General features: G+C 36.0%; 1 protein-coding gene across 7 annotated transcripts in view; it reads left to right on the top strand.

The window, feature by feature from the left end:
* INTS6L (integrator complex subunit 6 like) overlaps positions 1–13,380 on the top strand; it is a 51,846-nt gene that overhangs the window by 26,316 nt on the left and 12,150 nt on the right. For all 7 annotated transcript variants that reach the window (XM_031445674.2, XM_031445678.2, XM_031445676.2 and 4 more), the window contains 4 exons: positions 1,235–1,398; positions 3,553–3,705; positions 7,088–7,220; positions 12,423–12,517. In XM_031445674.2, coding sequence (XP_031301534.2) covers positions 1,235–1,398; positions 3,553–3,705; positions 7,088–7,220; positions 12,423–12,517 — 545 coding nt within the window. The remainder of the gene's footprint in view (positions 1–1,234; positions 1,399–3,552; positions 3,706–7,087; positions 7,221–12,422; positions 12,518–13,380) is intronic.

The raw sequence follows: 13,380 nt of genomic DNA, 5'->3' as shown, positions 1-13,380 counted from the left end.
AAGACTGAGGCCTCACAGCCTATTTTAAAGTAAATTAATTGTAAAGGAAGGACATATTATATTGCTAATGACTGACTGCTTAATCCATAATTTTGTGTTTATTACCTTCACATGACCTGGGAACTTTCACACTGAAAACCAATTAGATGGGGTCACATAACTAGCTCAGATATTCTTTCTAGCTTCACTTCTCCTTTGTCCAAGAGTTCTTAACCTTTGAGATTCTGATCAAAGCTAAGAACGCACTCGTCAGAAAAATGCACATCCCCAGAATTGTGTGCTCAGCTTCAGAGGGAGGGGTCTCTTAATCCCCTGAAGCCATTACATATATTCTCTAGAGCCCCATGGACCTCAGTAAATCTCCTGGTCTAAGGTAATTACTTGTTTAAAGTAATGCTTAAATAAGTAAATCAAATGATATGTAATTTAAGAAGAAACATGAGATGATTCATTAACACACATCTTTTACAAATATAATTTAGACTAATGAATCATCACATTGAAAGTTATGTAACTTTGCCTTACCCTGTTCTGGGGGGCAAATGAAATATGCTAATTTAAATAATTAAACTGCATTCAGGATATATTATTCAGCATTATACAAAGCCCAGTATCCATGGAATTTTAATGGTGAATGGGGAACTATAATGAATTGGTCCACTCAAACTTGATGCATTTGCTGTGTTCCGTCCCCAGCTACATACATAGATTGTATTGTCAGCATTCCTCTACCTTTGAGTGAATTTGTCTTTGTGGTCATTGGGTCTGTTTAGTAAAGAATACTTTTTTTCCCATCTAATTGGAAATAGAAAATCGAAATGGAATTTATGACCTATTTTGTCAAATTCCAAAAATGTAGAACTATACCAGGGGATGAACAATTTCATTTGCCTAATTTGGAAAAATAACTATAGTGGTTTAGTGTGTTTAATTTATGTGTCCAAATCTCAGAAAATTGGAAACTAACTTTATATCAGTTTTCCACATATTTTGGTTGTAGTTAAGGATGAGGGGGGTGGGATGTTGGATTAGATGGGATGGATTAGATGATGAAAAGAGTTGCTGGAAAGAACATTCAGAAATCCTACTAGAGTCACTGTTTTATTCCTTCCATTTTTCATGAGTCACTGCTTTGGTTTTGTTTTGTACTTTGCTTTTAGCTGAAAATTTTGTACAAGATCAACAGCTGTAAAAAGAAATTCATGCCTTAGTCTGTCTTTTGTTTAACTTCTAGATGGACTTATGGATTCATCCAGGCCAAGTAATTCATTTGCTGCTCAACCATGGCATAGTTGTCATAAGCTCATTTATGTACGACCCAACTCTAAGACTGGTGTTCCTGTTGGACATTGGCCGATTCCAGAATCTTTTTGGCCAGATCAGAATTTACCTTCACTAGTAAGTGTCATAAAACAAAAAAGGTAAATGTCATTCTGGATTTTCAATTTACTGATACAGAGAACTTTTAAAATAGCTTGGAGGCTTTTAAGCCATGCCTTCTGAATCTTACTGGGAAGTCTAGCTTGTACTTAAAAGCAACAGAGGACTTCCTTTCTGTTCTACCATTCTTTCTTTCAGTTGCTTCTGCTACTTGAACTGCCCTCTTTGGATGTTAAAGCATTGTTATTTTTGATGCTGTTGCAATCTGTGACTTGGTTTTTATTCCAGAGCAGCTGACTTGATTTACATGGTAAATACAATGTCTAAAGAGCACTGCCATTGATTTTCATGTCCATCTTCAGGAAATTAGAACTTCATTTGCACCTTGTATACATTCTAGAAACATATTCAAAGCAGAGGTCATTCTCCTTCCTCTCAGGGAGTCATTAGACACCAAGTGGAACTTCGTGGGCCTCCTTTTCATCTTTTTACAATCAGTGGACTTGTGCTCCTTGGCAATGCACCTTTCAATACTGGGTCATTTAGCAATATTTTAAAAATGATTTCTAAGCCAGGATTTGTCTTTTTGTTCACTGCATTTGGTAGAAGAGGGTTTGATTTTGTAGTTGCTCCTAGCACCAGATGAATTGGCCTGGGGGGTGGGGCGGAGTCTAGCAATAAGAGAAACCATATGAAACCTGCTCTCCCTTTCATCTTCCTCCCTTGCCCCAGCCAATATAAAAGGGCCAGAGTAATCCTCGTGGGGAGGATGGGGCACGAAAAGATCACTGCTGTTCCAGTTTAGCGTTTTCCTGGTTCAGTTAATCTCTAGTTTAAGTTTTAGGCATTTTTGACATGAACTGTGTTTTCTCCTGGATTACTATTTTTAGGCTCCTGCACTATATTCAGGAGTGGCCATGAAAGTCCAGAATGTATGACTGAAGAGCCATCCTCAGCCCCTGCTGGGGGTGAGGGTCCATCTCCTCCTCTGTCCCTCCAGGCACCAAGGTGTCACACTTGTCGAACCTCAGGGCTCAGTTACTCTCAGCCCCTTCAAACCCGAGTGAATGTTTTAGTTCTAAGTTTACTTCATTATTGTTGGTGATGGGTTTCACGCATGTCTTTTTATAGATTTCAGTATAATAAGCCAGAAAGAGTTCACCAGTTTAATTAAAATTAAAATCAGGGAAAGCTGGAATGGAAGATATTCCAGGTAACTCATGCATAGCTTGTGTTACCATTCCTGCAGCTTTAAAAGCATGTTGGAGAGCTAGTTCTCTCAGCTTCCGAAACATCTTGTAGGTTTGTAAATCATAAAGGTGAATAAGCACGTTTTTCCCTTTCATAAAGGAAACAGAGATGTTTTGTCATATTCACATTAGCCATACAGATCTCTCAGCAGAGGTAGGTAGGGCCATGTCTGGCTCTTGACCCAGGGACCTGTCCTGTCTCCTCTCTCTCTGGCGCTCTCCATTACCACAGGCTAAACCTGTTAATAAAATGGCTGCTCCATCAATCTGCTCCGGTACCCTAGGTGCATAGGCCTTTCAGCCCAGCCAAAAGCATCCCCAGCTCTAGCTGTTCAAGGAAGCTTGTGGGTGTGAGAAATGCTGTAAAAATTCATCTGCAAAGAAAATTTTAACCGGGCCCGGGAGTTCTGACGGGCTCACTGTCAGTCGCTATCTTGCCTTTTTCACACCCTTACAGTTTTTCATCTTGCTTGTTAGTGGCTCTAGCTCTGTCATGACCTCATGAGAAAGCTTCACGGATTTCTTCTTCCCAAGCAGTGTCTGGAATGTCTGTAACCTCATGATACAAAGGAGTGAGGGGCACATAGTCCTTGGACATCACAAAGTGGATCTGAATTTCAGGGTTCATAATGACTTCTTAAGCATATTCAAAGCAGTTTTATTTTTCACTTTGCTGAAACTGTAGTTATGCATGTTATAATTTATCTTTCGTCTCCCCAGCGCCAAGTAGATGGTGAAGAGAAAAAAGCTGAGTCCCCTCCCTGCATGGTAGCCATTGGTGATGCGCAGAGATCAGCAGCTTTCTTTCTCAAAACAGTAGTCTGTATTTCAGCGATGGTGTAACAAAACAAAAGGATTGCAGAATTGTCATAAATGTAAGCTGTCTTGATAACAGACCATATTTTCTCCTCTTGTTTTTTAGCCTCCACGAACATCTCATCCTGTTGTGAGGTTCTCCTGTGTAGATTGTGAGCCAATGGTAATAGACAAACTTCCCTTTGACAAATACGAGCTTGAACCATCACCCTTAACTCAGTACATCCTGGAACGAAAGTCTCCCCATACCTGCTGGCAGGTACTTATTCTTTCTTGTGAGCCGAATGTCTGTAACCACTCTGAGATCTGGGAATTGTTTTAAGTTTCAAAGGTTAATCTGGGAATAGTTGGGCTGAGTCTGTTAATATTGTTTCTCACAAGTGCTATCAAATAAGCAACAAGGCCAAGCAAATAATTTCAGACTGATATGAATCACTAGCCTACTGTACGTTGCCAGTATAATATGATGAAACCTATGTATCTGAGGATTCGGAGGACTCCCCTGAAGCCTATCCAAGGATGCCAGATTAAGAATCCCTAACCTCTAAAGGATGTAATTCTTCTATTCAGCTGTGGCTTCTACAGCTGAAACAATGTTCTCAGCCCTTATTATGAACTTGACAGATCGGAAGTACAAGATATTTTTTTCTTTCTTTTCTTTTTCTGTTTTTTCTTTTTCAGTTTTATTAGGTATAATTATTTCAGTTTGACTGCATATATACATTATATTGCATGTAAATACATATATACAGTATACTGCACATTTTTAAAGTTTACATATATGTACTGATCATTGTTTGTAAGAACAGATAAGAGCTTTAGCTTTTTAAACTTAACATGGTTATCAAAGGAATAAAGCCAACCACAAAATAAGAATCAACAGAATGTGGTAATCCAATCATAAAGGACAGTCAAATGGAAGTATAAGATATTTTTGACAAAAAACCATAAGCCTGAAACTACTTTCTGTATTAGTGTAATGTAGTCAGACTCTCCTTTCTGTAGTACAAACCACATTGGTGTGTGTAGTGTGGATTTTACTTGGATGAGGCAAATACCCAGGCAAATGCAGTTTGGCAAAAAACACTGGTTTTCTGAGTGTTATCCTTCAGCCAGAAGGGCTCGCTGATTTTTTAATAGACTCACCTTTGGATTTTAATTCATAAAAATCCAGACGTGGCAGTCACAGCATTTTTATTTGGATATAATAAGTCCTACACTGTAAGGATGTTTGTTCTGTTTCTAAACTACAGCACCATATAGCAATCAGTAATTGTTAGGTTCTACTTATGCAATGAACACTTTCAGACTGCTGTCTGTTTCATCTGAAAATGGGAAATCATTGCTACTAGTTGTCTTTAAGCTACTTGAATTCTCAAAAAAATTGAGTAGAGAAAAAAAAGGAACAAACATAAAGCAAGGATGTAAAAATGCAAGAAACAGAATGATCTCATAAATATAATATGGAGCAAAATAAGCCAGGTATAACAGATTACATATCATATGATTCAACTTTATATACATTCACAAAGAAGTAAAACTGCCTTACTCTGTTAGGAGTCAGGATAGCGGTTTCTCTTGGGGGTGCAGCATCCTGACCAGAAAAAGACAAGAGGGGGTTTCTGGTTAGGTTCTATTTCTTGATCTGGGTGCTGATGACATCTGTGCATTCATTTTTTGAACATTCTTTGAGCTGAATACTTATAATTCATGCACTTTTTTGAATGTATGTTTATACTTCAATAAAATACACCAAAAATGTACTAGAAATGTAGAGATATGGATAATAGAATGCTAACTTAAAATCAAGACAGGAGGCTTGAATTTTTGAATTGAAAAAGATTTTGCAATAAAAGCATATCAAATTACAAATTATGCTTTTTCCCTAAAATAAACCCTCTTTTCTATATAGCACATTCCTTGTAAATCTTCTCCAAAGGAACTTAAGAAATCCTGTCCTCACTCCCTATACCACTCCTCAAATATGCCATATGCCTTTCTCCTGCACCTTATGTTACTATGGTTTAGAGTAGTTTAATGCGATGAATTAGTGGGAGTGAAAAAGAGTAAGATGAACCAGGAGCCAGGAAATTTGGCAAAATCATAATAGAGACTGGATTCTAACCACCCTAGCTCTGCCACCCACTATGTGGTCTTGGACCAGACAGTTTCTCTGGATTAGATGTTCTCTAATGATCCCTTTGAACCCCCAAATTCTATGACACTGCAGATGAAAAGGAATTTGGAAAAGCTCAATGGGTTTATAGAAGGAAGGAAGGCATGAAGGTAGGAACGGAGGGAAGAAAGAGAAAGGGAGTGAGAGAGGAACAAAAAAACAGTACCTTTCCTTTCATGGGAATTACAGCTCTGATCCTTGCCAGCTGTAACTTTTTTATCCTTTATGATCATTTTTTCTCCTTTTCTATCATACACGCATAGGAAATAGGGGGAAATCCAGCATGTTTTACTACAATTATCTGTTTCCACTAAGGTTCCAGTTAAGGCATGAAATCAAGTAGATGAGTCATGTTTTAGCACAACTTGTTTTGTGGAGTCATAGATTACATAGGAAAGATTTAGTCTTAGTTATAGCTAAGTAGAGCAAGAATTTAATGAACTGGTAAGTTACATTGCTGGTACTAAGAATTAGCAAAATAAGTGGACTCTGTTCGCCACCAAGATTTGACTTTTGTCTTAAATGATCCTGCTGAAAGACTTTGGAAAAGGTAAAGGACTGGGTCCCTAAAGACACATGCTGGTGTCCTGACTTGGGCCAAAGAGTGAACATGGGACACAGAGAAAACATGATAGCTAAAGGACTCCAGAATAGCATATCAAGTGTATGAGACCAGATAATATAATATAATATAATATAATATAATATAATATAATATAATATAATATAATATAATATAATATAATATAATATATATATAAATCAGAAATATCAATAAGGAATAAGATGTTTTTATTTTTATTGAATGTTTCCTCTACCAGGGTCATTTACAAGAGAAAATGCCTTCCAGATGGAAGCAAAGCATCTCCTTGCTCAGTATAATTGCCTCAAAATAATTAGCACCAGTGCCTGGCTTATAATAGGCTCCTCAATAAATATTTATTGGATGAAAAATGAATAAATGGATAGAGAAATGGGGCATCAAAGGGAAGTAGAGCAAGACTTAATAGTAGTGCACATGAGGAGTGTTAGCATAACCCTTTAAATGGGCTTTGTTTTTATAATTGCATGCTTTAGGCGTGGAGCCATGTTCCATTTTCCTAAAAGTCTCCTCTCTGGTCACCACTTGTTCTTTTGAGAATTCATTTTGTTTTAATGGCTGGTATCACTTAGTGGTATTTCAGTCTTATTTTCCATTGTGCTAACAAAGTAAATATTTGGGTACTGTCGATGCAGCCTGTGGTCTCTGAATGGTTACTGCACAATACAGCTTCATTACTTAACACAATTTATGAACATTCTTATTTAGTATGATACATTTTGACATAACCATAGTGAAAGCACTATTCCCATTTTTAAATTATAATCAAATTGTGCCATTGATGTGCGTATGGAATGTTGCTGTGTTTGGTTTTATATAAAATCCTTATTGTCACAATTGTACATTACTTCATGGTCTTCTCAGGTATTTGTTACTAGCAGTGGAAAATACAATGAACTTGGATATCCATTTGGTTATTTAAAAGCCAGTACGACTTTAACTTGCGTAAACCTCTTTGTGATGCCGTACAACTACCCAGTTTTACTTCCTCTTTTAGGTAAGTAAAGCATGTGCCATTTAATCATCTTAAAAATAGAACAAAAAAGAAAAATAAACGACGAATGACGCATTTTCAGTACAGAGTAACGGATATCGGGATATATAAAAGTCTAAAAGCTGTATTGGGAGGATAGAATTTGCATACTGTTTTCTGTTTTGTTCATTTTCCTTTTGTTGTTTTTACATCAAACAGAAGAGACTCTTAACCTCTGGGGCGTGATTCTTAGGCTGCCATTGCCCCTCTTCTACCTGGTTTTAAGCACACTTGGCTTTTGGTAGACGAGTTTGGGCCAAAAAAAAATACCGTTGATTGGGGTTAACCCTTAAAGAATCTGATGATTTTCTTCAGAAAATAGGGTTTCTGTGGGGCTATTGGCTTGCACTATGTTCTTCCACAAAAGAATGTTAAATGCTCTTGAAGCATCTGTTTTAGGCAGGGTAGCAAGAAGAGCAAATAGATACAAGAGTGAATTCTACAGTAACTGCAGTTGTAGAAGCTGTGGTTTCCATGGCAAAATTCTAAAAGAAACAACTCCAGAAGCTATTACTCAGACATCACTGAAAATGTGTGTAGAGATTTTTTTTTCTCATTTAAAGAGCCACATCTGTTTAGAGTGATATATTGCCACATGGTCTCCTTCTAGTTGTAAAGTTGTGAACATTTTTCGTTGGTGGGATTTCTTAATTTTTGATAAAATGATCAAATCTTTGCTAAGTTTTAACATAGACATTAAAAGCATAAGATTTTTAGTGCTATAAATACTGTATGTATTAAATGTACTGAAAAAGCAATTCTTTTAAATGTTGTAAGTTAGAAAGTGTAAAAGTGGGTCATCATAAATATATTAGCATGATTGTTTTGCATAGCCTATCTAATTTATTTCTTAGTCCAATCTAAAAATATAGTCACTGATACAGAATATAGGTTATGTCTTTGAGATTAATAAGACTACCAATAAAAAATTATTTTGTGGATTTATTTACCCCATTTTCTTAAATAGACCTTTATAACCTCAAGTTTTCACTATAAAGTAAAGGTTTATACTTCACTTAGACTGTTAATAGTATTATTTTTCAACTACACTTTTTATTTTGAGATAATTATAGATTCACATGCTGTTGTAAGGAATAATAAGAGAGAGGTGATACCAAAAGCACAGACAACAGAAGTGAAAATAAACACACGGGACTACATCAAACTTAAAGATTTTTGTGCATCAAAGGATACAATGCAGAGTGAAAGGCAACCTATGGAATGGGGAAAATTTTGCAGATCATATTATCTGGTCATTTTGGGGGGGTCTATTTTCTGTTGTTCAGATTGGGTGATTTCTATGGTTCTGTTTTCCAGTTCACTGATGATTTCCTCTGGCCCTTCCCTCCATTCTGCTTTTGAGCTGTTTATTTTGGCTACTGTATTTTTCAGTTTTAAGATTTCCATTTGCTCCTTCTTTGTATCTTCTGCTTCTTAATTTCTCTTTCTTTGCTGAGGCTTTCTCTTTTTTCATTTGTTTCAAGCCTGTTTATAATTGCTTGTTGAAATATTTTTTATGATGGCTCCTTTTAAACCTTTATTGGATATTTTAACATTGCTATCATTTCAGTGTTGGCATCTCTTGATTGTCTTTTTGAATTTGTTTTGAGGGCTTCCTGGTTCTTGGAATGCTGAGAGATTTTCAATTAAAACATGTACATTTTCAGTATTATGTTATGAGTCTTTCCTTTCACACTCCTCTGGCCGACTCCCCAGTACTATGTAAGGTCAAATCCTGGCACTGTCTTTCTGGTCACCTCTTAGTCTGTATTACTCTAGTCCCCAAATGCCAAGTTCCTTTCTCTCTGAAATGTCTTCTGTCGCCAGAGAAACATGTGTGGCATTTGTTCCTGGTCCTCCTTAACCTACAACACTGAGAATGCAACCCAGCCTAGAGCATCACTAGCCCTTTGCAAACATCCTGAACCAGAAACCCCAGAGGTATCTTTTATTCCTCCCCCTTTTCTAACCCCATACATCCACTTGAGGACCATCCCATACTTGACCCAGTTCACATTCTACTCTTTGGCTTCAAATATCCATGTCTAGGCTTTTCTATAACCCATGTCTTCCAAGGACCATAGGATTTCACACCCTTTGAGACCAGAGGTCCTTGGGCCCCTGAATCCTGTGAATCAAAATGAAATCGACATAAATTGGCATGAGACTCTCAATATTTCCACCATTGCCTCACTTTCTGGATTGTGTAGCCTCATGGTGAGTAGGAGTATGGACTATAGGGCCTAGCTGCCCTGATAGAAATCCTGGTTCTGCTGTTTGCTAGCTTTGTGACCTTGGAAAAAATACTTAACCTCGCTGTGCCTCAGCTCTTTCATCTGTAAAGTGGGGATAATGGTAGTACCTACCTCAAAAGGATTTAGTTGGGATTAAATTAATTAATACAGTTAAATTGCATAGGAATCACCTAGCAAACAGTAAGTGCTCAATAATGCTATCAGTATTATTATTATTATTATTACTGTTGTCATTATTAATATCTATATTATCTTAATAGGTCTTGAAGGCACTGCAATTTCATACTAAGGATATAATATAAAGATATAGGACAGTTTTGCAGTTTTAACAGGCAGGGCATTTAGTAAAAAGTCAAGTTAAATAACATATACTTTATAATCTCTGGAACATCACTATAGTACTGCATTGTACAATAACTGTCCATAAAGGTGAGCCCTGTTTCTTCTTTATTAATTCAAAATTTCTGTCAAAAGTAGTTAACAGATTTCTATTTCCTAAAAGTCAGGGTCAGCTTGTGAAAAGTTGTTAAACAATATGCTAAGTGTGAAATGTCAACCATCACTCTAAACTTTCCCTGTTCAGAGCATCACATGAAGACTTCATTGGGTTTTATAGTGGCTTTCTGATTTTGGTAGTCTATTGAAAAAGGAAGTTTGTTAAAAATTGTCTGCTCATGGCCTGCCTGAAATACCATGATTGTTTATGAAAAGTGTCTTTAATAAAGCCAGATACAGTTTGGTTTGAAAAAAATTATTTAATTTTAATTATTTAAGCACTAGAGGGGGAGGGTATAGATCAGTGGTAGAGTGCATGCCTAGCATGCATGAGGCTGTGGGTTCGATCCCTGGTACCTCCACCAAAAGTAATACATAAATAGATAAACCTAATTACCTACACCCCCCAAAATTAATTATTTAAGCACTAAAATTTACCTGGGGTAGATAAGTGACGTTTAATTGCATCAATGAGCTACCATAACAATCATGTCAGCAGGGTGCTAACCAGATTATTGCAGTTGGCAGGATTATCTCTCAAGCAGGAAATTAGGAAATTATTATTTTTTTCTATCAAGGGTCAATAACTACACAAATTAAGGCATTTGAAGCAACTTTTCTTTTTTTCTTTTTTTTAAAAACATACCACCTTCAATCACCTTTTTTTAAAATTAGGAACTAGGGATTTGTGTAAAGAATAAAGTTCAGCTCCATATTAAGACCAGTTATTATCAAGAGGAGGAAAAGAGAATAATCAAAAGAGAATAATTTGATGTGTATTAATCGCTGTATATCTGGTGCTTCACAATTTACACCATTTATAAATTTTATATAATGTTTTCATTGCATGATCTAGTTCCTCAGAACAATCCTGTGTGGTAAGGCAATTATCATTAAACTCATTTTATAGATGAAGGCACAGAAAAGGTGAAGTAATTTCTCAAAGCTCACTGAGCTAAGTACATAGCATGTGGCTGAGCTTAGATTCAAACCCCTGCCTTCCTCCTTTTTGAAGCAGGAAATGGGCAGAAAGGAACCAGAAAAGAAAATATCTGTAGTTTTTGAGGTGTTGGCAGTGTTATTTTACCCTCATTCCACACTCTCATCTCCTTGTCTTTCAGATGTGGATGAGCTAATTACTTATGATGTCTTTACTGTACCATCCTAGAGACTCCATGTGAATGGAAATCTAATATCATAGAAATCATTCTCTGAGCTACAGAGATAGTGACTAAAGCAGTGTCACCCTAACTGCTCTCTACCCTTAATCTAGACTGTGGAAGGTTTTCTTTCTTCCTCTCACCGCTGTTAAAAAATAAATCTGAGAAGAAATTAATTAGACTAAATTGGCTCCTGGGTGGAATCATTGCAATTGCTATTGTTAGAAATATTACGACTATTATTGACTCTCATTAGATAACCTATTTATATCTAAATGTCTTTTCAGTCTTGTGGTATTTAAATTTGTCAGTTAGTTTCCAAAATCTGCCTAATTCCCCACAGACTTCACGCAAAGACACGGTATAACAGGATATTTCCACGGTCTCTCATTCCTTTCTGTCAAGATATGAATGGTCTTTAAAGGACCTGCAGGCTATAATGAGCCAGAAATCTCTTCAGATCTTTTTCTCTTTGTTCCTTCTACTCTGTAATAAAAGAACAAAAGACCTACATTTTATGACTTTGTAAATTCATTTAAATTAGTTTCAGTAGGAGTGAATAATTTATTATAGCTGTAAAAGGAAGAAAATATGTGGTTGCCTTTCTTAAGTAATTCAGAATTTCAAAGAATAGCCCTATTTCTAGAGAAATTATGCATATGGCATAGGAATGGTTTTGTCCCTGGAAGTACAGCATTTGTTTTTTGGATAATAGCCAATAAAACTTGAAGAAACAATATAGAGGATGAATTTATAATATCTTTGATATTTATAGTAAGTGTGGCAGGTTCATGTTAATGTCTGGGGACCACCAACCTGTTCTCTGTATCTATGAGTTAGTTTTGTTGTTGTTTTAACATTCTCTATTTAGATAAAAGAAATATTCCATCAACCAGGGACCATGGATTCCCCCTCAGGTGAAAATTACTACACTAAAGTTACCAATATGCAGGAGGTCAGAAAAATATTTCACATAGATCAGAGTTAGTATTTTAATATTATATTTTATGTAGCTTCACAAATGGAAGGTGAATGTGTACCTTGAGAATTTATTTCATTTTATAGAAAACTACTGTATATAATTTTGGTCCATAGTATGAGAAAAGATAATCAAATAAACTCTGATGAAAGGTTCATCTAATGTAATTGAAACTAGAAATTTCTAGGAATTTATAAAATAGATGTGGGTTGCTTGATTTAGAGCTTGGAATTTAGGACTGGAATAATGTAATATTTTATTGGATTTTCTCTTGCAGATGACTTGTTTAAAGTTCACAAGCTTAAGCCAAATCTGAAGTGGCGACAGGCTTTTGACAGCTACTTAAAAACTCTGCCTCCATACTACTTATTAGTATGTATTTATGTGTATATATTATTAACTGTATCAGTGATGATTCTTATCACAAGAAATTTCAATGAACCAAGACTTTTACCCCTGAAATAAGATATTTTTTTTTAATTTATAAATCTGGGTCGCCATTGTCTTCTCAAATTATGTGTAATAGCTTGGAGATGTCATGGCGGCACAAAAGAGCTGTTTATTTCCTTTAACTGCCATGGTTATTGTTATAAAACACATCTATGTTTCTCTTATAAAAACTAACCTTATGAAATTGTAGTTTTGGAATTTAAGAAAAATAGGTCTGGATTCATGTATTTTATTAACTTCCCTTTTTAACTCTAGAAATTCTCAATATGGGTTTTTTCTCTGGGGGAAAAAATCTGAAGACATTATATTTATTTATTGCCTGTTAAATGTGTCCTAGACACAGCATGACACAGGAGCATTGGTTGGGGGGATCCAAAAAGAGTAAAAAATTACTTGGCATCATTTGGATGTTTACAATTTGAGAAAAATATTCATGATTATTTTGAACTGGCCATATAATCTAAATCAAGATTATCAAAATCATTTCAGAGGTGGATGTGGCAAACTTTAAGCCAAGTTTCTAGAGGTGAAAAGGCAGAATTTTAAGTAGCACCATTGGTGTCACTGGGAGGAGAAATTGGGGTGTGTTACTATTTACCATGGCAGGAATGGGGTGCACGATAAAATGCAATGTGAAATGATTGTATAACTTGGGAATTAAGCTGAAAGCAATTTACCTGTTTGAATTTGCTGTTACTTGCTCTTCTTATCCCACTCTCTTCTGATTTTTTTACTTTCTGCTCCTTACTTCTCTGCTATTTTCATTGCCACTTTTTAATGTTCCA

Source organism: Camelus dromedarius, chromosome X (genome assembly GCF_036321535.1).
Source record: "Camelus dromedarius isolate mCamDro1 chromosome X, mCamDro1.pat, whole genome shotgun sequence".
Taxonomy (NCBI): domain Eukaryota; kingdom Metazoa; phylum Chordata; class Mammalia; order Artiodactyla; family Camelidae; genus Camelus; species Camelus dromedarius.
Note: the sequence above shows the minus strand (reverse complement) of the source record. Positions and strands in the feature narration are given on the sequence as shown.